Source organism: Dipteris shenzhenensis, chromosome 1 (genome assembly GCF_047967505.1).
Source record: "Dipteris shenzhenensis isolate YYH24624 ecotype China chromosome 1, Dip_SZ_1.0, whole genome shotgun sequence".
Taxonomy (NCBI): Eukaryota; Viridiplantae; Streptophyta; class Polypodiopsida; order Gleicheniales; family Dipteridaceae; genus Dipteris; species Dipteris shenzhenensis.
The window spans coordinates 4,419,438-4,443,823 of NC_141596.1; the positions used below are offsets into that span (position 1 = coordinate 4,419,438).

General features: G+C 44.9%; 1 protein-coding gene across 4 annotated transcripts in view; it reads right to left on the bottom strand.

Annotated features, from left to right (window-relative positions):
• LOC147905278 (2-oxoglutarate (2OG) and Fe(II)-dependent oxygenase superfamily protein) overlaps nucleotides 1–24,386 on the bottom strand; it is a 139,605-nt gene that overhangs the window by 23,179 nt on the left and 92,040 nt on the right. For all 4 annotated transcript variants that reach the window (XR_015541532.1, XR_015541534.1, XR_015541535.1 and 1 more), the window contains exon 9: nucleotides 13,911–14,016. Coding sequence is in view for 1 of the 4 variants with exons in the window: in XM_087379244.1 (XP_087235370.1) it covers nucleotides 13,911–14,016 (106 nt within the window). In the remaining 3 variants the exon portion in view is untranslated. The remainder of the gene's footprint in view (nucleotides 1–13,910; nucleotides 14,017–24,386) is intronic.

Below are 24,386 nucleotides of genomic sequence, written 5' to 3' on the forward strand. Positions count from 1 at the left end.
CCGCTCATAGACAAGCCACCACACTGCCCGGTTTCGGATTATGAGTTTCAGTTCCAATTCCAGCTCCAATCTCGACCTACTTCAGATAGCACATGATGATGCATTTTGTACTTGATTTTGCTTGATCTATTGAGCTTTTTATTTCAGCATAGTACTTAGCAAGGGCCTTAGCACGCCCTTTTGCTCCAGCCCTCTGTGGCTTGTGCGAGTTCTTTCCCTTTCGGTGTATTTTGCACTTTGTCCCATAGGACTACGAGGCCTCCCGCAGATGTTAATATTTCTTTCTTTCTTTCTTTCTCTCTCTCTCTCTCTCTCTCTCTCTCTCTCTCTCTCTCTCCATGAACTCCTTAGCATCCTCCTCCTCTATCGATATACTCCAACGTTTCATAAAAAATCGAATAATGAAGGCAGTGCTATTGAGCACATATGTGCTCTCTTGTTCTTGACATTGCTCCTCTAGTTCCTACTGAGAGAGCATCGGACTCCACTATTTTGGGGATCTGACTCTGGGTTGGGATGAGGATTTTTAGCCAAAACATTTAGGGCCTTGGTGGTATTCTTGATCGTCGCTAAAGGTAGTTGGTTCATAGTTAGCTTCATCCAAGTGTTACCGGGGGTCGTATATCTAGAAGACAAGTTGGATGGTAGAGACTGCAGAAAGTCAAATAAATTGCTTTTAGGTCACACCATCTAGTCTCTTGCTTTTGGCGTTAGGGGAAGGAATTTTATTTCACTTTCATATTCTTTTCTCTCCCTAGTGGTTGGATATGGCATTATCACTCTCTCTAGCATAGTGAATCTTACTTTTCTCTTCCTGGGGGTTGGATATGACATTATCACTCTCTCTAGCATAGTGAATTTTACTTTTGATGGACGAATCTAAGGTTGGTCTTCACAACCTTAAAACCCCAACAATAGAGGGGAAAAGTATCTGGGTTTGGAAGGAACTTCTATTCAGGTCTCCCATTGCAGACTCATGGATTATTGGATGTGACTTCAAGGGGTGACTTCAACATGATGGAGTTACCCTTAGATAAAAAAAGGGGAAGAGAAGAAGGCCCCCACTATCTTGAGAGAGTCACCTTGAATCCTTTCCTTTTCCAGCTCAATGGCGGATTCTTGGATGGAAGATGCTTTTCATGCAATGCCTTCCTCACTCCTATTTTCTTGGTCTAATAGGAGATATCAGATGCCCATCCATGCACGGAGTGACAAACTTTATGTTACACTCCATAGAAGTGGCACTATTTACATTGCCCCAAAGGTGTCCACTTCACATTAATTTTCGATAGCCTTGATGGTTTCTGAGCCACATGTGCATGCCTAACCTATTCTACCAGTATTGGGATTCCAGATGTTTCGATGGAGAGGTCTTTAAGAGACAATGTCACAGATTGGGTGTCTCATATGCAGGGTGGTGTGTCTTCACCTTTGGATGTCGTAGCCGCCCTCTTCGGCATTAGCGATTCTTATCACTCCACTCATAGCACCAAGAGACATGAGATTTTGAGACGTGAAATTGTTATACGTCAGCAACTTAGCAGCCGATAGAGGGAAGAGCAGAAGCAGCTTGTAGATGCTTGGATTTAGAAGTGCCTTGCTGCAGCAAGGGCTCAACATTAGGCACTTTTGGATCACAGAGCTGAGTATGCCTTTCATGCGTAGGAGTCCTTTTGCATTCAAACGGGACAAAAAGTCAATATACACTTTTTCTCTACTTTTTCAACATGTTCACTTCAATTTGGACTATATTTCAAACTTGGAGCTCCCATATATACAAGGTGAAGCATTCCAATAAAAATCTTTTTGGTTGCTTTGTTGGCTTTAGGAAAGACTTCATGCTATATTGTAAGCTTGTTCATATTTGCAATGTCCAAGGTGCAAGGATTCCATAGGATGTCATTCTAGAGTTCTTCTGGCTTTCTAGGCGCAACTGTAAGGCAAGCTAGTAGTATCTTGTTTTTTATACTCTTTGGGCTATAAAATTGACAATGAGGTTTCAGCATGGAGGGGTAGGCTCCTCAATTCTGGATACCCTTGCCATTTTGCTATTGCTATTCTTTAAATGGGTACGAGTTAGTATTTAGTAGTGGCATCCCCAATTGCCTTATTATTTGAACATTTTATTTCTTGTTTTGTTGAGCAGCTACATTTGGATGCAATCAAGTCCTTTTGTATAAGGAGGAAGATATTGGTGAACTTATCCAAGAGAAACTCCATGATGTTTTAATCCTCCATTGTGGGAATGTCAAGTCTTCCTTTGTGGTGGAAATAGCTGCATGTAACATGCAGCAGTTAATGATCGTGTAATCACAGCGAGACCTTTAAACCTTATTGCGAGTCGTATGCATATGCACCATAGAGAGGAAGAGAGTTTAGGGTTAGAGAAATGGAGACGACAACCGATTGGGTCCCTGTACCCACCACTAAGGGCACCCTTGCCAAATATAGGAAGAATTTTCTTTAAACTTGGAGAACTTCGAAATACAAAAGACACTCCTCACAAGAGCACGGAATGCAACTCAAAGGCTGACACCTTGAACACGGGAGCTAACCCACAATCCTGAGAAAATAGACCAGGAATGACCAAGTCCGCAATGCTGTCCACATTGACAATGCAGACAAATGTGCGTGGCCATTGAAGAGGCTTGTATTGTGGCTGGGCTAAATCAGAATTGACATACACATTGCCAATGGCCTCCCTATAGCAATAGGACAACTTATGGATTCTTCACAGTAGCTCTATATAGACAATACTTTTAGGAGCTACTACTCGTTGTCCTTGAAGGCTATCTTGGTTCAAGATACCTAATAGAAAACAATTAGAGGATGGTCGTTCCATGCACTAGATTTATCAAGAGAAAATAAAGGATGCAATGATACACATTCCCTTTGGATACTAAAACCGGCCTTCAATAAACAAAAGGGCAATGATCTTCTTCTACTTAGTCATAAGCTTCATTAATAGCCACAATGCAAGCTTCAGTCACTTCATCCACTTAGCACAACTTAGAAACACACTTCAACAACAACAAAGGTGAGGCTAGAATGCCCCTGCTCAATGAAAACAGTACACAGTGCACCCACTGGCCCCAAATACCTTGGTGCCCTTTACGGTATTTATTTAATGCTTTTGAATGGAAATGCTTTACAACAACGATTTACCCCTGCACTGATCCTCTCTACAATTCCTCTACTTGTCTTCAAAGGCATCCAATCCAAGTGCACCACTAGAATTCCAACTGGCAAGGCATACTCAGGCATCCACTCTTGATCTGAGAGGCATTCAGGCGTCCATACCATTGGCAAACTAAGCTCAAGGAAGCCTCAAGGCTATCACATGCATTCACACTGTCCCTAGCCTTCCACAAGAACACCCTTGCCTCTGGGTGCTTGCTAGAACCTGTAGGAGTCCTAAAAGGACTGCAAACAACACAAATGCACTGCAAAAAGCTCCAAATCAATAAAGAACAATGAAAAATAGAACTTGGAACCAATTCCCTTTGTCTGTGGCAGAGGGGCGAGCTCCTTCCTCGCGCCTTCCTCTGCCAGGCTCCCCATAGGGTGCAAGTGGCTTCCAACAATAAGGGTAAGATAGAAATGAAGGTAGAGAGCAGAAGATGAGCAAGAAAGAGCTATAGAGGATCTCAAACATGCAGATCTGCCCCAGATTCTCTACACCCGGATTTGGCCTCCAATCCTCGCTTCAACCAGCCTCAGATACCTCCTTGGGACCCCCACCTTGATCTGTACCAAGACATACAGTCCGTATGGCTGTATGGCTGGAATGTGACGCCAAAAAGCCGCCTCACAATCTGCGCCAGGCCGTACAACTGCTTCGGGATGCGGGCTAGCAGCCGGGGCTGCTTCTAGAGCTTGCAGGAGATGGGGAGAGAGTCAGAACAGCAGCCAAAGAGCAAGGGCAGCAGCAAAATCCAACGAAACGGCCACAGGAAGCTTTTGCTAGACGTCCAAGCCTCCAGGAGAGTGAGAGGAGAGGGATGGTAGGTGGGGGTAGGGCATGCATACACATGCATGACAAATGCGACTTCTTTCTTGCCATTTGCCCCTTCATTAAAGTCCTAACCCCCATACCAAGGACAATGTTGGTTGTCCTTGGGCCCAATCTTTAGACCTCTCATTAAAGCCTTTGCCGTGCCCCTAGGAACTTCTAGGAAGTGTGCACTTCCTCTAGCCAGTCCCTCACGGCCAAACCATTACTACACTTAACCATGCTTAACCCCGGGTTAAGCGTGGGTTGAGTTACAAAGATACTTTGCATCACTTTTCACATCCCCGTGACATACCCTCCTCTTAAAACAGCAAACTACCTAGGTTGCTGCTGAAAAATTACAGTGAAAGTAAAGTAATGCAAATAGGCAGAAATAGCCCATACTAGAATATACATCATCTGTAAGATACAATTTGCAATGATAATATGGGCTACGAGAGCTCGAGAGTCCATCCATACATCAATGCATCCTCTGTGTCGAGTGTCTGGAACACCCATCATGGAGACCTCACGGCAGAAATACTGTCAGCAAGCAGCATCTCAGGTGAGACAATTGGTGTCACCAAGCGATCTCCAAATACGTGAGCACTCTGCATCAAGTAAGTGGAGGTGCTACCCTCCTCTTGAGCATCAGGCGATGCTCCAGATCTCTGCTCTGCTCTGCTAAACCTGTAGGAGCCTGCACCACAGTGGGCTCAAACTGAAATGCTTCTCGGTAGAGCTGCAAAAGCTGAGGTGACTCTACCAGATCACCCTCCTCCATCCACTTCGCATCCAGTGTAGGATAATTCCTGAAATTCACTAGGTAGCAATGGGAAACTCTACCTTATGCGTGCCAAAATTTGTTCCAAAACCAAGATTTCATCCAATTCTTCAACGTCGGGCTAATCCTCATGAAGTAGGGCAGCAGGCACATCACCCTGGAAAGGCTTCAATAAACTCACATGAAAGGCATTGTGTATGGTCCAAGTGGCAAGTAGCTTCAGCCTATAAGCTACATCATTAATTCGTTCAAAAACCTGGAAAGGACCATAGTACCTCATCTTGAGCTTTGTGTACACTTTGGTCTTGCCTTTCATCTTCATGAGTCGTGCTTTCTTAAAACGCAGCAGCACCCAATTGCCCTCTTTCAAGAGTAACTCTTGGCGATGCTTATCTGTTGCCCGTTTGTGCTTCTCTTGGCTTTTTCAGAGGGCTGTTTTGATCTTCTGGTAAGCAACATCCAAGCTCTCCACAAATCTGTCCGCTTCAAAAATCTTCTCTTTCATATGTAGAATGGGAGGTACCTTCCGTTCTCCCGCCACAATTTCAAAGGGGGCTTTCCCTATGGATGAGTGTACAGTGTTGTTGTAAGCGAACTCAACAAGTGGCATAAATTGCTCCCATTTCGATTGCTGATTCGAAACATAGCACTTGAGAAGATCAAGGGTAGTGTAGTTGGCTTCTTCGGACTGCCCATCAGATTCAGGATGAAAAGAGGATGGAAAATTCAGCGTGGTGCCCATATTCTCAAAGATACCTCTCTAGAAAAGACTTGTCATTTATCAATGACAATTGATTGAGGCATCCCGTGATGTTTAAACACATGAGACATAACGAGTCTCGCCATCTGGTCTGTTTAATTTTCTTCCTTATGGGAATAAAGTGAACCTGCTTGCTGAATCTGCAAATAATGGTCCATATCCCATCATGTCCTGATGGTGTACGAGGAAGATCAAAGATAAAAACCATGGCAATGCTCTACTAGGGTCGATCAGGAAGAGGTAAAGGCTGCAGCAATCCAGCCGGCTTCTGCCTATCGTATTTCACCTTCTGGCAGGTGATGAATGTCTTGACATATGCCTCGACATCCTTCCTCAATGACAGCCAAAAGAAATAGTGCTCCACAGCTTTGATGATGGAATCAATACCTCTATGTCCTGCATAGGGTGGAACGTGACTCTCTGTTAAAACTTTGGACCTCAATTGTTTCGTGACACACAGTCTACCATGCATCATTAAAAAACCGTCTTTGAGAGTATAGTGCTCATGCCTCTGACCTTCAACCAACTGATCATAAATCCGTGAAAAATCAGCGTCATTGGCATATTGATCCTTCATGGCATCAAGCTCATGATGATATGCAATGGTCACTGTTGAAACTTGTGGCTTAACAAACACTGCATCTGGGGTGGGTGTAAGTGAGAGTGCATCTGCAACAAAAAAGCCACCATGCATTCTTAGTGAGCAAAGCAAGTCCATTTTGAGCAACCGTAAAGCTTTTTTATGAAGCTTAGTTTTCCAAAAAATCTCCATGGCTTGAGACATAAAGGAAGTGAGATCTCGAGATGACCAATGTAATAGAGGAAGGTAGAACTGGACATAAAGCTAGAACAATAGACTGGACAATTCGAAGCCGTACATGCAGAGGCCAAGTGGAGATCTTCCAATATTCTAATTTGTCCTGAATTTTGTTTGACACCCACGACATTTGTTGCTTATTGCTGATTTTCCAGCCAATGGGATAGCCCAAATGTCTTACTATGTTTTCCGGATAAATAATCTGGCCTGGCCACAGGATAGCATGCCAATCACAATGCTTGAGAGGCAAGAGTTTTAATTTCTGAAAATTAATCTTAAGACCAACTGCCAACCCAAAATCTGAAAGGGTATCCATCAAGAGGCGAATCTCCAAAGGACTGTTCTTTGGCATGAAGAATGAATCATCTGCATAGGCCTGTGCAATGAAGGGTCGTGAACCAGATATCTGAAGCCCCTCTAGCTGTCCAATATCAACCATGTGATCCATATAAAGAAGCAAAGGATGTGAAGCGATGGCATAAAGCAAAGCACTGAGAGGGCATCCCTGCCGAACTGAACGTTCGAGAGTCCAAGACTCAGACAAATGATTCCCTATAAAGCATTGTGCAGTGGAATCTGAGTAAAGCCAATTTATGACATTAACTAGCTTTGGCCCAAAACCAAGTTTTAACATGATTTGAGAGACATAATCCCACTGTACTATATCAAATGCCTTCGCCACATCCACCTGCATGACCAACACATCTTGATATGAATATTTTGCATATTCCATTGCGATGAGAGTGTTAGAGATATTGTCATGTATGTGCCGTCTTGGAACAAAACCATATTGCCTGGGATGAAGTCCATCATGAAGGATATCCTTTATCCGATGTACCAACATTTTGGCAATCAGTTTGATATAACCAACATCAAAGTGATGGGCCTCCAGTCATCCATAGTCTCACATAGAGGTTTTTTGGGCACAAGCTTAACCAGACCATGCTTCCAAGCTGAGGGAAGATGTTGATGCTGCCAGGCTACATTAATAAACTGCAGAATTGGACCCTTCAATTCACGCCAAAAGGCTTCAAAAAATTCAACCGTCAGACCATCCCAGCCAGGGGATTTATGTTTACCCAAATGCTTAAGGGCTTCATCCAATTCAACATCTGAAAAAAACATTTCCAGCATTGAGGCTTTTTGCAAGGAGACAATAGAAGAAACAAGCTCAGTAAATCTGTTACGAGCCAATGCAACCTGAGGTGTAGAAGAAGATGGCTGAGAAAAAAGAAGCTGAAAATGATCCAAACATTGTTTTTCTAGCTGAGATAGAGTCTGGGTCCAAAGACCGTCTGGTTTCCTGACCCTCATGATAGATTGGCTTTGTCTATGTGCATGTAAGTTCCAAAAAAAAGATTTCGAGGAACAGCCCTTATCTAGCATAGGTTTAACTCTGGCCCTGATCTGCCATTTGGACAGCTTGCGTTTATCATTGGCATCAATTATGGAGGAAGCACAAGACAATAAATGCTGCTCAGAAGCAGATAAAGATCTTTGATGACTAATCTGTACCAAATACTGCTTGTATGATTTTGCCCACTGGATATGCTGTCTGGTTTCTGCCATGTACCATCTTCCATATTCCTTAATGACATTTTGAATACGATGTATGAAAGAGGTCCAAGCAAAGTCCAGATCCTCCTGAGCATGGGATAGCAATGGCCTACAAGCCAGTCTGATCATATAGTCTGATCATATGCTGGAATTTTTCATGAGAAAGATATAATTGATTGACCTATAAATGTCTGACAGAAGAGAGCTGCAAGTCATCCAGAGGCATACTAAAAGAAAGGGTGAGCCAAAGTGGAGTGTGATCAGATAATTGTTGTGAATAATCAGTCCACATTTGACATGTATATTCATCATATTGCTGAGCATGAATGAGATAATATCTATCAAGCCTGGCCCAATATTCTGTAAAAGCATTATGATGATATGTAAATCCCATAACTGAAGGGTGAGTTGCTGTCCATAAATCTGCAGATTGAAGTGATGATGTCATATGTTCCCATTGCTGGATTTCAGAGGGCAGCATATGGGATTTATGTGTGGTATTGTCCTTCCAGTGAGGAGACTTGTTGAAATCACCACAAAGTAGAGCATTTGAAGACCAAGGATATTGCTTTATGGAGTTCCACATTTGAGCTCTAGAAGCTGAATTTTGAGAGGCATACAAAGATCCTATTTCAAAAATCTCTCCATTGATCATACATTGGATAATCATCCATCGTCCACCAAGATCATTATATGCTATCCAGGGTTGCAGATCATGTCTGGCTAAAATGCACAGCCCAGAGAATTGTTCAGATCCTGAATAAAATATATCATATCCAGAAAAAAACCCATGCTGGCCGGCAAAAAAATGCTGATTATGCTCTTGCAGACACACAACATCCAGATGAGTTGTATTTATATAATGCCATAGAAGCCTCCATTTATTCTGGTTGCAGAGGCCCTGTACATTATAGGAAAAACATTTAAGAGAAGCATGCATGAAAATATATACAAGAGATGATCGGTCCTCCAAAAGAACGGGAGGCCTCAAGCCTCTGCCATTGCCACAGGGTCTTGCTGACCCTCAGCATCCAATTCCCTGATAATATCATCTTCTTCACAAAGGGGAAGACCCTTCTTGACTGCATTAACCCATGCCTTTGAGATGGGGTTGCTTGAAGAGGTAGAAGATTGTCCTGGAGAAGGAGCAGAGGCATCCCAATTACGAGATTGGAGAGGTCTTTGTTTGAGAGGCACCGTCTTCTTTGCAGTCTGCCATCCCTCATGAGAAGATGAGTTATTTTCCCCTAACTTGCTTTTTCCTTTATCCTTATTTTGAGCTGAAATTGCCTGGCTCCCTGTATGAACTGAAGGCTTTGCTCCTTTAGCTTCAATCTTTTCCACATATGTCTTCTGACCTCCTTTATTAGATGGCAGAGGAATAGCTGTTGGAGGAGGTGGATGAAGGATAGAGGGACACTCCGAAGCAAGATGCCCAAACTTGTGACAAGAAAAACAAGCTCCAGCAAAAATGCCCCATTTTAAAGTGAAATATTTCTTTCCCAAATTACCACCCTGAATCTCAACTGCAATAGAGGAGGGGGTCGGTCTATCAGTATCCCATAAGATGCAAAAACAATTTTTATTACCTGTGGGACGAGGGGGATAGATCACTTGTCCCAATGTCATAGCTAAACCTAGAAGCTCTATTCTCATGTAATCTGGAAAATCAACCACTTTAACCCATACAGGGCAATGATGCTTGATGAGGTTCTGATAGTCCTTATTAGGGGACCAGGGCATGATATGCACCATTTGTCGACCAAAAAATAAAGGGGACATTTCCAGCATCTTTTGTTTTGTCAAGGCATCCAAAAGATGAACTTCATAAAATCCTCGGGAGGTAAAATAGACTCCTTCTACATAGCATCCACCTAGGAGAGAATTCACCCATTGTCCCACATCATTAGCAGAGGGAATTTTGCCTGGGAAAAAGATGATAACCGCAGTTTGAGAGAGATTCTTCAAAGGATGCACAAGAGAAGGCAACTTCATTTTGTAAGTGAGTTCCGGAGCAGGTTGAATCCATTCCCTTCTACTTTGTTGAAAATCATCATTCAACATATTAAACACATAGGAAGCATCTTCAGATGAAGGAGCTATGGGGGGAGAGGTTTCCCTTGATTGTCTTTTGGGTTCAGGAGAGAGTGCTCTCTTGACATAATACTTGTTTGCTTCTGCCATGGAGGCTAAGGGATTCAACAGATATCAAACGAAGAGAATCAAACAGGGCACAAAGAAGGGCTGACAGGCTGTACGGACGCTGGACTGAAGCACTGTACGGACGCACGGAGAAGCTGACAGAACTATATGGAAGGATTGACAGGTTGCAAGAAAGGACTGACAGACTGTACGGGACAACTGACAGGCTGTACGGAAAGTTTGACGATTGTACGGAAAGATTGACGGAGACAGTACGGACGGACTGTACGGACTTAGGGAAGGAAGATAGAGGATAGGAACGGTCGTGCAGGGTGGAACGGAGCTTTGTTCCAAGACGCGAAGGTAAGGCAACCTGGCGCGAAATCTTCTTACTGCCGTACGGGAACCGTACGACGGCCGTACGGAAGTACGGATAGGAAGACTAGCGCCACGCGATCTCGGACGACGCTGATCAGCGTATGTAGCGAGCACTCAGACCCTCACGATTCTCCCCTCTCTCTCTCACGCACGCTTTCACCACACACACACACACACACGACACACACACACACACACACACAGATAAAGAAAGATATATTAACGTCCACGGGAGGCCTCGTGGACCTATGGGACAAAAGTGCAGAAACAAAGTAAACTCATACAAGCCACTGTGGGCTAGAGCGAAGGGCTTGCTAAGGCCCTCGTTGAGTACTAGAAAACACATAAACTGAAATATTGATGTAGTACATCATATCAAGTCAGTCCAAAAAAGCCAAATAGTGTGTAACATGAGTGAGGCATGTCAGGTGCTCAGGGCTAATGCTCCAAGAGCATGATCTGGCTCCATGTATCCAGGCTCCGTGATAGCTCTCTGGTGTGACACAAAGAGCTCACGTATCTGCATCTATCGAGCTGTCTGGCCTTGTGGCGGGGGGCGTGGTCTCCTCAATCTCTGGATTTGATGGGCTATGTCAAGTGTAATGCCACGTCTCTATCGGTCGCCTCTGAGGAGAGTTGAGAAAGGTCGAACCTCAATCGTGTGTGCTCTGGTCTCTTGTCGCATGTGAGATCCGCGTGTCCCTCATCCAGTAGTGGTGTCGTGTCGACTCCCTCTACTGACCCATCTATCTCTCATGTCAGCTAGCTCCTCCTCCTCTACTACCGAGTGCCCTGGAGCTGACTCAAATGCATAGAAGTGGGTGACCTGCCTCTGCGCTCGATCCACCTCAATGTCCTGTGACGTGGTGGTTGCATCTTGCTGCTGTCTGATCCGTCGCAGTAGTGTCTCTTTGTGTCTCCGCATCTCCATCAGGTAGAGTGCAATACAGACCTGATCTTGGAAGTGGATCAGTCGTGAGAGTGGGCCAAACCCGTGTCCCTCCTGAAAAAGGCAATGGTAGCGCCCTCGGATCTCGTAGTAGGCGAGACACATACAAAGAAAGTGCTCCTCGATCTCGACTAACCCATCGTGCATAGCATACAAGTCCGCTGCTCTCTGGGTATGCCTGCAGCTCTCCCTGCCTCAATCCTCAGCTGATGGGAGGAGACTCGCATCTGTCCAATGGCAATCCTTAGTGCATGTGAGACTCCTCTGTGCTCAAGATACTGGGGTCTGATGATGAGGCCATCCTCCGATACTCTCAAGAAGATACTCTCAAGAAATGGTCATAGTAGAGCTGGGTCTTGGTGGGAAACTCCTGGTCCCCCCCCCAAGTCCGAAGTGTGTGAAGCTAGAGGAGGTCTAACCGTATGATGCAGTTAATCTCATCTCGCAGAATCAGCTCGGGGGGTGCATACACAGAGAGAGAGAGAGAGAGAGAGAGAGAGAGGTCACCCAAGAGCAAAATTAAAATGGGCATGGGCATGGGATGAGGGGCAAGGACGTGGCATAAAATGATTAGAGGGACACTTTTAAAAGAAGGTGTAATGAGAGAGCTGCTTTTGCAGGAAGTGCTAACAAAGGAAGGTTAAACTCTGCCATGTCTCCACAATCAACCAAAGGTGAAATATTGTTACTCTGAACCAGTTGAAAAGGAGCCAAAGTTCATAAAATCCCCACTCGCAAGAGCATGACAAAGAAGCCAGGGGGCTACCCTAGGCCTTCAATCAAGATGGAGAACATGATGTACTAAAGCAGCAAGGGGATGTTGAGGGTGAGATGGGGGACCAAGACCGTGTGTGTCCACTCTATATGAGTGTTGTACTTTCACTTGTCACATCAATCAACTCAAGTGGAGCTTTTGGTCATGTAATTGATTTCCTTGGTTCATGCCTTTCATTCCATTTCCTTTCATTTCTATTTCAAGTTAAGTTTCCTTCCTTCTAGCTCCCTTGCCTCCTATCCACCATCTTCCTGTTCCTTCAGAGGAGAGGCTGTATGGGAAGGAAAAGAGGCGGAGCAAGTTTGAAAGGGTCGCCAATTGAGGTTGGAGGAGAGGCAAGTGATGAGGAAGAAGAACAACTTTGGTTGATGGACTTGATTAGGATAATTCTTCGATAATGAATGGTGCCAAAATTCCATTGAAAAGAGCATCCCCTCCCTCTGTTTTGCCAAGAATTTTTGTTTCTTTCTTGTAACTCAATAAGTTGTCCTAGCCTTATAGCTGGCCTCAAGATCACACGTTTGGGCATGCATCAAGGATTGGCTAGTTTAATTGCACTCTATGTCAAACAAACCCCTCTTTGGAGATTGCAACAAAAAATGAAGGACTCCTTTGAAAAGCAAGATCTCCATAGAGTCATTCAAGCCATAGAAAGGGACTTTTAGGGATGTCATCCTACAATTAAAGTGTCCTAGTAGAAGTGCATCCCATGCGCACACATACAACAACAAGCCTGCTAACTTATGGAGAAGTCTCTATGTAATATGAGTAAACAAGGGAAGAATAGCTAATAGCTATATAAAAACTCTAGGTAGTGGAAAAACTGATCTGTTTCATCGTTTAAGACCTGTAAATTGACATCCACTTTAGCATGAATACTACAAATCACTTTCATCGAAGTCGATGAATCTCAAGACAAGCATTGACCATTGGAATGAACCTTAACAGTGCAATGCAACCCTTGTAATATTCATTCACAAGGTCAAAAACCTTCAGCTCCATCATGCACAATAGTGACTAGCTACAATGGCATCCCCACCGACATCATCACTGCCCAAGGCTGGGTGCAATCCAATGTATAAACTTATGCTCACTTCTATGTACATAAGATCATGTCAACATATTTATTAGTATTTGTTTGTGTAAAGGACTGCATACTAAGTTTCTATCGACACTCGAAGGCGACAGGGTGTTGACTAGGTCAATCAAGTTCAACGCTTTTGACTTTTTGATAAAAAAATTGACTTTTAACCAAATTAACTCTTAGCATATTTTTAGGTCCTCCCATGTTTTTACTGTTATTGGAATTTTGTTGGGAGTCCTAGAGCCCAAAAATCAGATTTAAAGATATAATCTAAGCTGCCTCCATCTTTGATAAATATGAAACTGACAATATGGGATCAATACTAGGTTCTATGTGGAATGTTAAATATTAAGTCTCTCAAATAGATTAAGGGGAGAGATGATAGCCAAATGCATGGTAAAAAGCAAATCTTGATTTTCAAGATAACAAGAGATAATACTAGTAAGAGAATAACAGTAGTATTAATAAGAGTAGCACATTGCAAATCAAGGCAAGGATCGCACTATATCAAGTCACTATGAATGGCTTTATGATTAGGCACAAAAAATGCATAGGCGAAGAAGAAGATGGCTTCAAACAGTTTCACCAAAACATAACACAAAAGGATTGCTTACCAAGATGTCAATAAAAAAACCTAAATGCAACTCTTTAAGGAGACATTTAGAATATTGACCTGCCAGAAGGAGCGAAATAGTGTAGAAGCCTTCCTTTGTGACACAATGAATGGCGCAAAAGCTCTTCCAAACTGTCTCTCTTGGCATGACTGTCCTTCAAATAAACTGCCAAAATTATGCATTCAATAGAAGAAAACAAATAACAATTACAATAACAAAATTGTTTCAAGCAACTAAAAACCCTCTTCTCTTTGTCTTTCTCCCTTTTTTCATGTTTCCATACCTCTCATGGCAAAAACTGACAAGGACTCCTTTAGAGGCTACACACTAACTTTTAAAGTTTTCAATTCTAGTTTCAATTTACATTAGATCTTTCGAGGTGTGTTAGACACCTTTAGTTCCCCTACAAGGGGTGTTATCTCATGATGTACTTTTGACTTGGTCTCATAGGCCTTGATAACCTCTCTCTAGACCAAGTCTCTTCTCTTTGACTCCTTAATTTGCCCCGTTGGTATGCATCGCAGGCCTTGTCGGGGGCCTGACATCTCAGAGGCAGATTGGGCTCGAGTGGAGAGGCATCAAGTTCTCTTGCTGCCATGGATGATCCGCAGTAATCTGTCAGTCCCACATCAAAAAGTTCCAGCTGAGTTCGAAGAATCCCCCCTACAGCTTGATGCAGCATTCTAGATTATCATGTACTTCTACCACGTCAAGGAGTATGGCTCTTATATCTCAAGCCGACGCAAGTTACCATGGCTGGTCCTATCTTCATCTATGACTCTAGTAGTTGAGGCCGATCAAAGATGTTGGTATGCACGTACACACAGATGGTTTGACAGTTTGCAAGGATATATTACCACCCTATCACTATAGCATTCAGCCCCCCTCTGTCCCACTCACATATCATGAGGTCAACCAGGTCATCCGGAAGGATCTCGTACATTTTCAAAATCAGAACTAGTTTGCATGATCTCGAGGTGGAGAGGGGTAGGTGGGCAAGACCGAGGATCCCCAGAGAGGAAAGGGCATGTAAAATATGCCCCATAGGAGAGGTAGAAAATCAGCAGCGTGTCCTCCTAAGATGTAGAGCCTATGCTCAATCTGTTGGTGCAGCCAGCCAAAAAGCTAGGAAGTTACTTGAAAGAGGTTTTAGTACATCGAAACAAGGTATTGGGAGTAACACACGGGCTAGCCCAACAAGTACTCAATACTACATAAAGTTTGTAATATTCTCTTTCATCGATTGCAAGAGATGACTATTAGTTGATAGTGATCGCCAGTCCCATAGATCTTTAAGGGTCTCACAGTGGACTTTAATACAATCATGTCATGTCATATCATAGTGGCCGGTGACCCTATGGAGACTGGGAATTACCGCACCCTCATATTTGGTCATACTTTGGCCAAGATCTATGGGTCGGTTCTAGAGAGGGAGCTCAGTAGTCATACAGAGGCTCGGGGGCAGCGGGCACTGAGACAGGCAAGATTCCAGAGGCAGCATTCTTCCTTAGATCACATATTCACTCTGAGAGCTATCATTAAGGAGGCAAGATCCAGACACCAGAAAGTCTACACATGCTTTGTAGACTTTTGGAAGGCCTTTGACACGGCCCCGCGTTCCCACATGATCAGAATACTATAAGAGATGCAGATCCCAGAGACACTGATTTGGGGTGTGGTAAGCTTATATGAGTCGGTCACAGGCAGAGTAAGTGCACCAGGCGGTCTATCGTACTGGGTCGAGAGCACGATTGGAGTGAAGCAGGGTTGTCCACTCTCACAAACCCTCTTCGGACTCTACATTGATGAGATCACATCTTTCATAGATCGCCTAGGAGGCGAGGGTTCACTAATGGGTGACCCCATGATATAGATATTGTTATACGGTGATGACAGTCCTCGTATCATCCTCAGCGGAAGGGTTGCAGAGACATCTGGACACCCTAGACGTGTTTTGTAGCAAGAGAGACTTGACAGTCAACCTTGGGAAGACTAAGGTTATGGTCTTCAATACCTCATATGCAGTGACTCGTCCACTCAGCTTCACCTATAGTGATGAGCCAGTGGAGATAGTGCAGTCCTACACATATCTAGGAGTAGTCTTCACACGACCCCTTTTTACAATGAACCATGCAGCCCAGGCATGACTCACACGAGGACGGGGTACTTTGGCCCGACTAGAGAGACAATGCTTCCAGGCCCACTTTTAGGACCCACCAACTGACTCCTCGACATACTAGTGCGCCCGACAGCCATGTATGTAGCGCCCTTCTAGGGGTGTGATTTACCAAGGACCGAGTGGAGGAAATTTGAGTGGCTATAGGTGACTATGGGGTCTAGGATGATTCGGAGTAAGCCCTCAACTCCACATGATATAGTACAGGCAAAGTTCGCCATGACTCCCCTACAGATTGATGCCATCTTTCAAACAGCGACTTTCATCCACAGAGTTTGGGACTTGCCTCGATGGAGATTACCGAGACTGGCCTTGGAGTCATCCAGACGACTAGCAAAGAGTGGAGCAGACACATGGTATGCACGGATATCCAAATGGTTTACCAGGCACGGTATCAAGATGGACAAGCTCCCCCCTTCTCAGTACAGCATGGACGCACCCCCTTAGTCGATCCCGCGAGATGAGATCAACCGTATCATACGCTTAGATCTCATTCAGCTTCATACGTCTCCGACTTTTGGGGGGGGGGGGGGACCAAGAGCTCCCCACCAAGTCCCAGTTCTACCGCGACCACTTCTTGAGAGTATCGGAGGAGGGATTCATCTTCAGACCCTAGTATCTCGAGGACAGAGGAGTCTCGTAGATGCACTGAGGATTGCCATTGGACAGATGCATGTTTCATCTCATCAATTGAGGATCGAGATGAGGAGAGCAACATGCATACCCAAGGAGCAGCAGATATGTATGCTTTGCACACTAGGAGTGACTGAGAAAAAGGAGCATTTCCTATGTGCCTGCCCAGCCTATTATGAGATCACGGGACGATACCATTGCCTCTACCAGGAGGGGAGAGGCCACTCTCACGATTGATCCACTTCCATGACCACGTCTGCATTGGCCTATATCTACTTGAGATGCGCCGACACAGGGAGACCCTACTACGACATATTCAAAGCAGCAGGAGGCGATCAGACCATAGGACAAAGAGGTTGATAGAGCACGGCAACACGTCACAGAATTCTATACATTTGAATCAGCTCCAAGACACAGCGGGATGAAGGTGGAGGAGATAGCTGACATGCGGGCAGCTTGGATTACTGACAGAGGGCAGCAAAAACCACTTGCAGACGGAGTGCAACCCGATGGAGACGTGCGTTTCTTTTTCTTCTTTGGCGAATCTTCTACAAACACTCTCTTGATTCTAGCGCTCTCTCTCTCTCTCATTATTTGAAGGTCAACCTGGGTAAAACCAAGGTCATGATCTTCAATACATCTCGAGCCATCATGCGTCAGGAGCAGTTCACATTTGAGGGGTCATCTGTTGAGATAGTTTCATCATACACTTATCTTGGGGTTATCTTCTCCGGACCCAGCTTCACTATGAGACCCACGATGCAGGCACACTTGAGTAGAGGATATGCTTCATTGGCCAGACTAGAGAGGCAGTGCTTCCGCTTGCACTTTCAGGATCCACGCACCAAGGGGTTGCTTTTTGACTCCTTGGTTCGCCCAGTGGGGATGTACGGCAGCCCTTGTTGGGGGCCAGACTTGTCAGATACAGAGTGGGAGCGGCTATAGGTTCTCATGTTATCATAGATGATTCGAGGTAAGTCATCCGTTCCTCACCAAATCATTCAGTTTGGGTCACCCCCTTTACAGCTAGATGCGGCATTTAGGGTCATCACATATTTGTACCGAGTTAGGGAATATGGGGATTATACCTCGGGGCATAGCAGGCTACCATGGATAGCTCTATCCTCTTCTATGGCACTTGCAGTAGGAGGAGACCAGAGGTGCTGGTATGCACGTACAGAGAGATGGTTTGAGCGATTGGGGCTACACATGGATAGACTACCTCCCTTCCAGTATAGCATGGATGCTCCGTTTTCTCCCCTCTTATCACACGAGGTCAACTAGGTTATCCGTGAGGATCTTCTACAGCTACACACATTTCGGACCTGGTTGGGACTGAGTGAACTCCCAGTGAAGCTTAGCTTCTACACAGATCACTTCTTACATATCACAGTGGAGGGTTTCATTGACCCAACAGGATACACGCAGATTCACCTACCCCACTTGCTGAGGATCTCTCTTGGGCAGTTCCGGGTCTCTTCACACAGACTTCGTATCGAGAGCGGCAGAGCAGAGCGACTATCCAGGGAGAGGCGCATATGCACACTGTGTGACATGCAGGAAGTTGAGACAAAGGAGCATTTCATCTTTAGGTGTCCTGTGTACTGTGAGATCCGAGGGCATTTCCACTGCCTCTCCAGGGATAGTTATAGGATTTTGGCCTGTTTCCTCTCCTACCCCGACCAGCGGTGTTTGGTAGGTTTCATTCATGAGACACTTAGACACCATGAGAGGATACTTCGAGCACGGAGACAGGAGCAGACTTCTTCCTCGGCTGATCCCTCTCAGACCTCTATCACGGAGTTCTTTCAGCTAGATCACATGGACCCCAACGAGACGAGGCCTCGACATGACCGTGACCCGGAGCCTGTGACCCGACAACTCAGACAAAGGGTCAACACACAGATCACACTTGGCGACATCCCCTCCTTCTTTAGAGTCGGAGGCCGTCGATCGACGGGGGTCACAGTAGCCCTGGTCAGACGCAGAGCTACGACTAGGAGACATGCCAGGACCGCACCTCTGAGTGGCCGACAGCACTCTATTGCCGACTTCATGCCTCCACTACCTCATCCATCCTGATATCTTGCTGCTGCCGATGATGATGATGATATTGATGACGATGCTGAGATTGATATATAGCCGACCATCAACATGACTATGTTGTACTTAGGACTTAGTACTGCCATTCTGCATTTTTGCATTTTGCATTGGTATGGACGCTCGTTTAGTAGCTCCACTACCACAACTTGTTGTATCAGGATTTTCACAGTCTCATAGACCCATCGGTCTTCCGAAGACTTTAATAAACTTTCTTTCTCTCTCTCTCTCTCTCTCTCTCTCTCTCTCTCTCTCTCTCTCCCCCTCTATAAACACACTAGGACCCAGGACAATCGTCGGGCTGGACCCCCCCCAAAGGTTTTTATTCATGAAGAGAGAAGTCTGTTACAAGAGTTCAACGTAGAGCTGTCTGTTACAAAAATCCAACGTGAAATCCATATTACAAGAGCTTCAAGCGCATTTCAAATTGGCAACATGCCACTTGTCTAAAATCTAAATTAAGTCCTATTACATGCCACTAAGGGCAACTCTGGAGTCTTCGAAGCACTTGGTCACGTGAACCGCCTCCTAGATGCTTGCTAGGCTCCGTAGCGCTTAGGGAAAATAACCCTTCCTAGTACCTGCAACAATTAATTAAAGCGCACCACCATGGCACCCATTAATTGTTAGCGCTTTTGCATGCAAATAATAGACTATGGACTAATCCTAGTCACAGGTGGGTGTCCCCACTGAATAAACATGTGAACAAAACATAGAACACAATTCTTGGTCGGCCGAAGTCAACCCTCTTGGTCGTAATTAAAGAGCTTTGACCAATGGTCATGGTGCCTTAATTATGGCCAAGTCTCTCCAACCGAAGCTGGCACAACTTGGTTAACTGTAGTTAACCCTCTTGGCATGTGCCAAGTCTCGCTGACCAAAGTCAACACTCTCTGACCGTAGTCAGCTCTGTGATTCTCTGGTTAACCGCAGTTAAGCCTCTTGGTAATAAACCAAGTCTCCCCGACTGAAGTCAGGCTTACTTGACCAGAGTCAAGTATCTTTGATTGTAGTCAATTCTTTGACCATTAAAAGAACTCTTTGACTATAATTAATCACATATGAAAACTCTTTAATTATGATCAAATAAATGGTCAACTGTACTTTGACTTAGGATATTTACATTGTGGTGACATCCCCTCGGCTTCTATTCAGTTGACCTCAACTAAAAAGCTTCCTTGTAAACATCCAAAAGTTGTGGATGATCAAACAACATGTCTTCATCCATCCACTTGGCATCAATGCCGTATAATTCTTAAATTTTACAAGATACCTGTAAAACTCCTTGCCCTGAGGGCCTTTGCATACAATATGGTACACAATCTGCTCTGGCTGAAGGACCTCCTCCAGCTCATCCACTTCTGGTGGAGTCTCTGATATTGGCTCTGTAGGTTCTGTCCCCTGGAATTTCTTTAGAAGACTCACATGGAATGCATTGTGAATCCTCCAATGCTCTGGCAATGCTAACCTGCATGCAACCTCATTAATCTTTTTTGTAACCCTGAAAGGGACATAGTATCTGGAAGATAACTTTGCATACACTTTCTGTTTGCCTTTAAACTTGCGGAGCGTAGCTTTCTCGAACTTCAAAAGTACCCAATCCCCTTCCTTGAGATTTAACTGTCTCCTATGCTGATCTGCAGCTCTTTTATGCTTCTCGTGAGACCTTTCAATTGCTGTCCGGACTTCTGTCTGGAGGTCTCTCACAAACTGATCAGCTGCAAATATTTCGTCTTTGGTCCTTAGGATAGGTGGCAGAATCACCTTCCCATAGATGATCTCAAAGGGGGCTTTCCCTGTAGAGCTGTGTACTGTATTATTATAAGCACACTCTACCAATGGTAGGTACTTTTCCCAGTCTGAACCTTGGTCACCCACGTAGCATTACAGCATATCCAATGCTATAGAATTCGCTACTTCACTTTGACCATCTGTCTGGGGATGGAAAGAAGAAGAAAAATTCAGATTCGTCCCCATATTATCAAATAAAGCTCTCCAGAATAGACTGATCAATCTAGGATCTCGATCACTGACAATGGACTTAGGCATACCATGGTGCTTGAAGATCTGTGCCATGAAAAGCTTAGCCATATGATCTGTCATTATGGTTTTGCGAACCGGAATGAAATGAGCTTGCTTGCTGAATCTATCAATGATAGTCCAAATCCCATCATTCCCTGACTTTGATCTTGGCAAATAAAAAATGAAGTCCATTGCAATACTTTCCCACGGTGCTTGAGGTGCGGGAAGAGGTATAAGTAGGCCAGGTGCCTTCCGTCTATCATACTTCACTTTCTGACATGTAAGGCATTCAGTAACAAACTGATGTATATCTTTCCATATCCCTGGCCAAAAGAAATACCTCTCTAGTGCTTGAGTTGTTGCTGTAATTCCTCTATGCCCAGCATAGGGAGGTGCATGGCATTCCTCTAAAATCTTTTTCTTCATCTCTTGGGTGATGCATAGGCAGTCATCTTTCATTAAAAACCCATCTTTTAGGGAATAGTGACTGGTGGACTGCCCCTCTTGCATTTGTTGTAAAATCTCACCAAAATCTGCATCATTAGCATATTGCTCTCTCATGTCTTCCAGGTCCTGATGATAAGCAATAGTCACATTGTTGACCTGGGGTCTCCAGCACAAGGCATCTGCCACTCTGTTCTGAATTCCTGGAGTATGGACAATCTGAAAATGGTACATTGACAGCATGTTTGCCCATTTCATATGTTTCTCGGAAAGCTTTGTCTGAGTCAAAAAGTATCTCAGACTTTGGTGATTTGTTTTAACTGTAAAATCTACACCCAAAAGATAATGCTTCCATGTATGGATGGCATGAATTACAGCCAATAACTCTTTCTCATAGATTCCCAGATATCTCTCTGCATCCTGGAGTCTCCTGCTCTCATAGGCCACAACATGACCATTTCGATGCAATGCAGCCCCAATACATTCCCCACAAGCATCACAATCCACATCAAATGGCTAATACAAATCTGGAACTATCAAGATTGGTTCTGTGGTCAGCCTCTCTTTGAGTGTGATGAATGTTGTCTTTTGAGGAATTCCCCATCTGAAAGCTGCATTTTTCTTGGTAAGATCGTGGAGTGGAGCGGCTATATCCGCAAAATGCCTGATAAATCTTCTATAGTAAGAACACATGCCTAGGAAACTTCGAACTTCATGCACAAATTTCAGCTCTGGCCATTCCTGAATGGCACGGATCTTTGCTAGATCCATGCGAATCCCATCTTTGGATATTATATGCCCCAAGTAATGGATTTCTTCCAGGTAGAATTCACTTTTCTTGCTGTTTGCATAGAGCTGATGATTTCTCAGCTCTTGAAACACTATAGCAAGATGTTCTTTGTGCTCTTCTTCGGACTTAGAAAATACAATTATGTCATTGAAGAAGGTACCAGTGAACTGTCTGTAGGGTCGGAAGATACGATCCATCATCCGATTGAAAGTAGCTGGAGCATTTGCAAGGCATCACCAGATATTTATACAACCCAAAAGTAGTGCAGAACGCTGTCTTGTGCACAACCTGAGGCTGTATCCTCACTTGGTGATAGCCACTCTTTAGGTCTATCCTGCTGAAAACTGAAGCTCCATTTAACTCATCTAGCCCATCATCAATACGCGGAATAGGGAATCTATTCTTAATGGTCATTTTATTCAGTGTGCGGTAATCAACGCACATACGGAATGAGCCATCTTTCTTCTGTACTAGCAATACAAGTAAACAAAAAGAAGAAGAACTGGGCTGAGTCAGCCCCTTGGACAACAAGTCCTGCACCTGAGTCATAATCTCTTCTCGTTGAGTTGCACTAACTCTGTATGGGGGCCTATTGGGTGGCTCGCTGCCAAGCATGAGTTCTATGTGATCCTCAGGTCTCTCAGGGGGTAGTTCCCCTTGCAAAGCGTCAGAAAAACAATCGTTAAAATTTTCAAGAAACTGAAATTTATTCTGATCTACCTCACTTATTTCAACATGCATTTCTACATCTCTCTCTTTTACAAAAATCATGTAAGCTGAAACTGCAGTCTTTTCCAACAGAACTATTTGATACAATGGGAATAGTTTCCCCTCTATTCCTAGGAACCACACGAGTACTTTGCCCCTATGTACAAACTCTAGCACTCTTTCAGGAAGAGTCAACTTCACTGCCTTGCGATGAAACCAAGGCATACCCAAAACTACATCATGATGTTTCAGTGGAGAAATGAAGAAGTCTTCCTGATCCACATAACTCTGTACATGAAGACGGAGCTTCCCATATCAGGGGAGTGACTGGCACAATGTTCCCACAGAACATATGATCGGCATCCAGAGCCCTGCCCCAACTCCTCCGTCTTTATTCCCAGCCTCAGGGCTAGAGCCTCTTATATAAAGTTATCAGTAGCCCTTGGATCAAATAAAATCAGCGCTTGCTGGTGACTTTGCCCCATGATAGCAGCAATTCTCGTTCTTCTGGGTTTGAAACATGACCCAGTATGTCAGGAATTCATCCTGCCATTGGCTTTTGCGGTCCCCGTGGCTTCTCTGTCTCTTTTCTTTTTTTTTTTTTGCCGAAAAAACAGTGCTAATTATATTACTTCGAGAACAAGATACAAGAGGTCAGCTTCTAGCTGACGGGCTGCGTACACAAACCGGACGCAGCCCTAAAAGGTAGCATAATAAATCATACTCTCACGGAGGGATATGACGAGTGTGAATGAACAGCCATCGGGGTGGTGAGTAGTGCCACCGAAGGCCCTGCGTAGTCTGCTCGAAGAAGAGGCCCTGTGTGTCCCAAGCCCGGAGGAAGCGCCTCCGCTTCTCCTGACCGGCCCGGGAGTCTCCCTGAATCTGGTCCCACTGGCCTCTGAGGGTATGAATAATCTCACTCCAAATCTCCGCCATGATCTGGGCAGTCGATAAGGAGGTGCCACCGAGGATCTGCGCGCAGCGCGAGGTCCAGATGTGCCACCCTGTAATGCTGCTAATAATCTCCCAGACTGGCTGCCTCTCCCGAACTCCTGTATCAGCCTCTGCTAGGTGCTGCGGGATACCCTCGAGCGGCCCCCACGTCCCCTGTGTGATAAGGAAAGTGGGGGGTCCTGCTGGCATGCCTCGAATAAGTGATGAAGACCACGTGCGGTGCTGCACCAATAGAACGCGCCCCAAGTGATCAATCCTACCTCTGGTGCTGCGCGAGTAAGAAGCCCGAAAGTCCACCTCCACACTTCCTGGGCGCGAGTGCAGCTCCACAGGCAGTGTTTTGGTGACTCCTCATCCGCATGGCAAATCTGACAGCATCCGTCCTGGCCTATCTGCCTCAACCAACTCCCCACTGGAAGACCTTTGTGGGCTAGAAGCCACAGGAAGTATGAGATCTTCCGCGGCCGCCAGCTCTCCCACAAGGCCTTCCAGAATGCCTGCAAAAAGAACCTGGAAATACCCTGTGCGTACCAGCTGGGTCGCTGGGTGGGGGGGCGGCTCTGTCACCAGGCATGAGGACCTGAGGCTCAGGTGGAACCAACCAAGCAGCTGGGATCGCACCGTCGATCTCCGTGCGTCTTGCCTGGACTCCACGTGCACCTCCAGCTGCGTCTGCAAGATCAGCCATCTCCAGATGTCTGTACG